Source organism: Trypanosoma theileri (assembly GCF_002087225.1).
Source record: "Trypanosoma theileri isolate Edinburgh chromosome Unknown TM35_Tth_84_V1, whole genome shotgun sequence".
NCBI lineage: Eukaryota > Euglenozoa > Kinetoplastea > Trypanosomatida > Trypanosomatidae > Trypanosoma > Trypanosoma theileri.
The window spans coordinates 28,888-29,159 of NW_021639926.1; the positions used below are offsets into that span (position 1 = coordinate 28,888).

At 32.0% G+C, this 272-nt stretch overlaps 1 protein-coding gene across 1 annotated transcript; it reads right to left on the reverse strand.

The window, feature by feature from the left end:
* On the reverse strand, positions 1-264 carry TM35_000841130 (uncharacterized protein; the record flags this gene model as incomplete). Its single annotated transcript, XM_029031423.1, has 1 exon — positions 1-264. A coding segment is annotated over one exon (264 nt), but the record flags the coding sequence as incomplete, so codon positions are not given.
* Positions 265-272: the final 8 nt, after the last annotated feature.

Here is a 272-nt window from a genome sequence, read left to right on the forward strand (position 1 = left end):
AGCAAATGGATCAAATTTACCATCACTACGACGTGTTATTGTGAGTTCCAAAATTATCTTTGATACTATTAAACGTGTAATATGACAGTTATAAATAAAAGGTCCTTCTGAAGTGGATGATATCACAACATCGCTATTATCATGTACCTCATTATTGTTATTATTATGATGGTGATGATTATCATGATTACTATTCTCACTATTCTGTTCTTCCCCATTTTTATGATCCGAAGTAATACTTTCCGATTGATTTACGGTGTCCAAAACACATG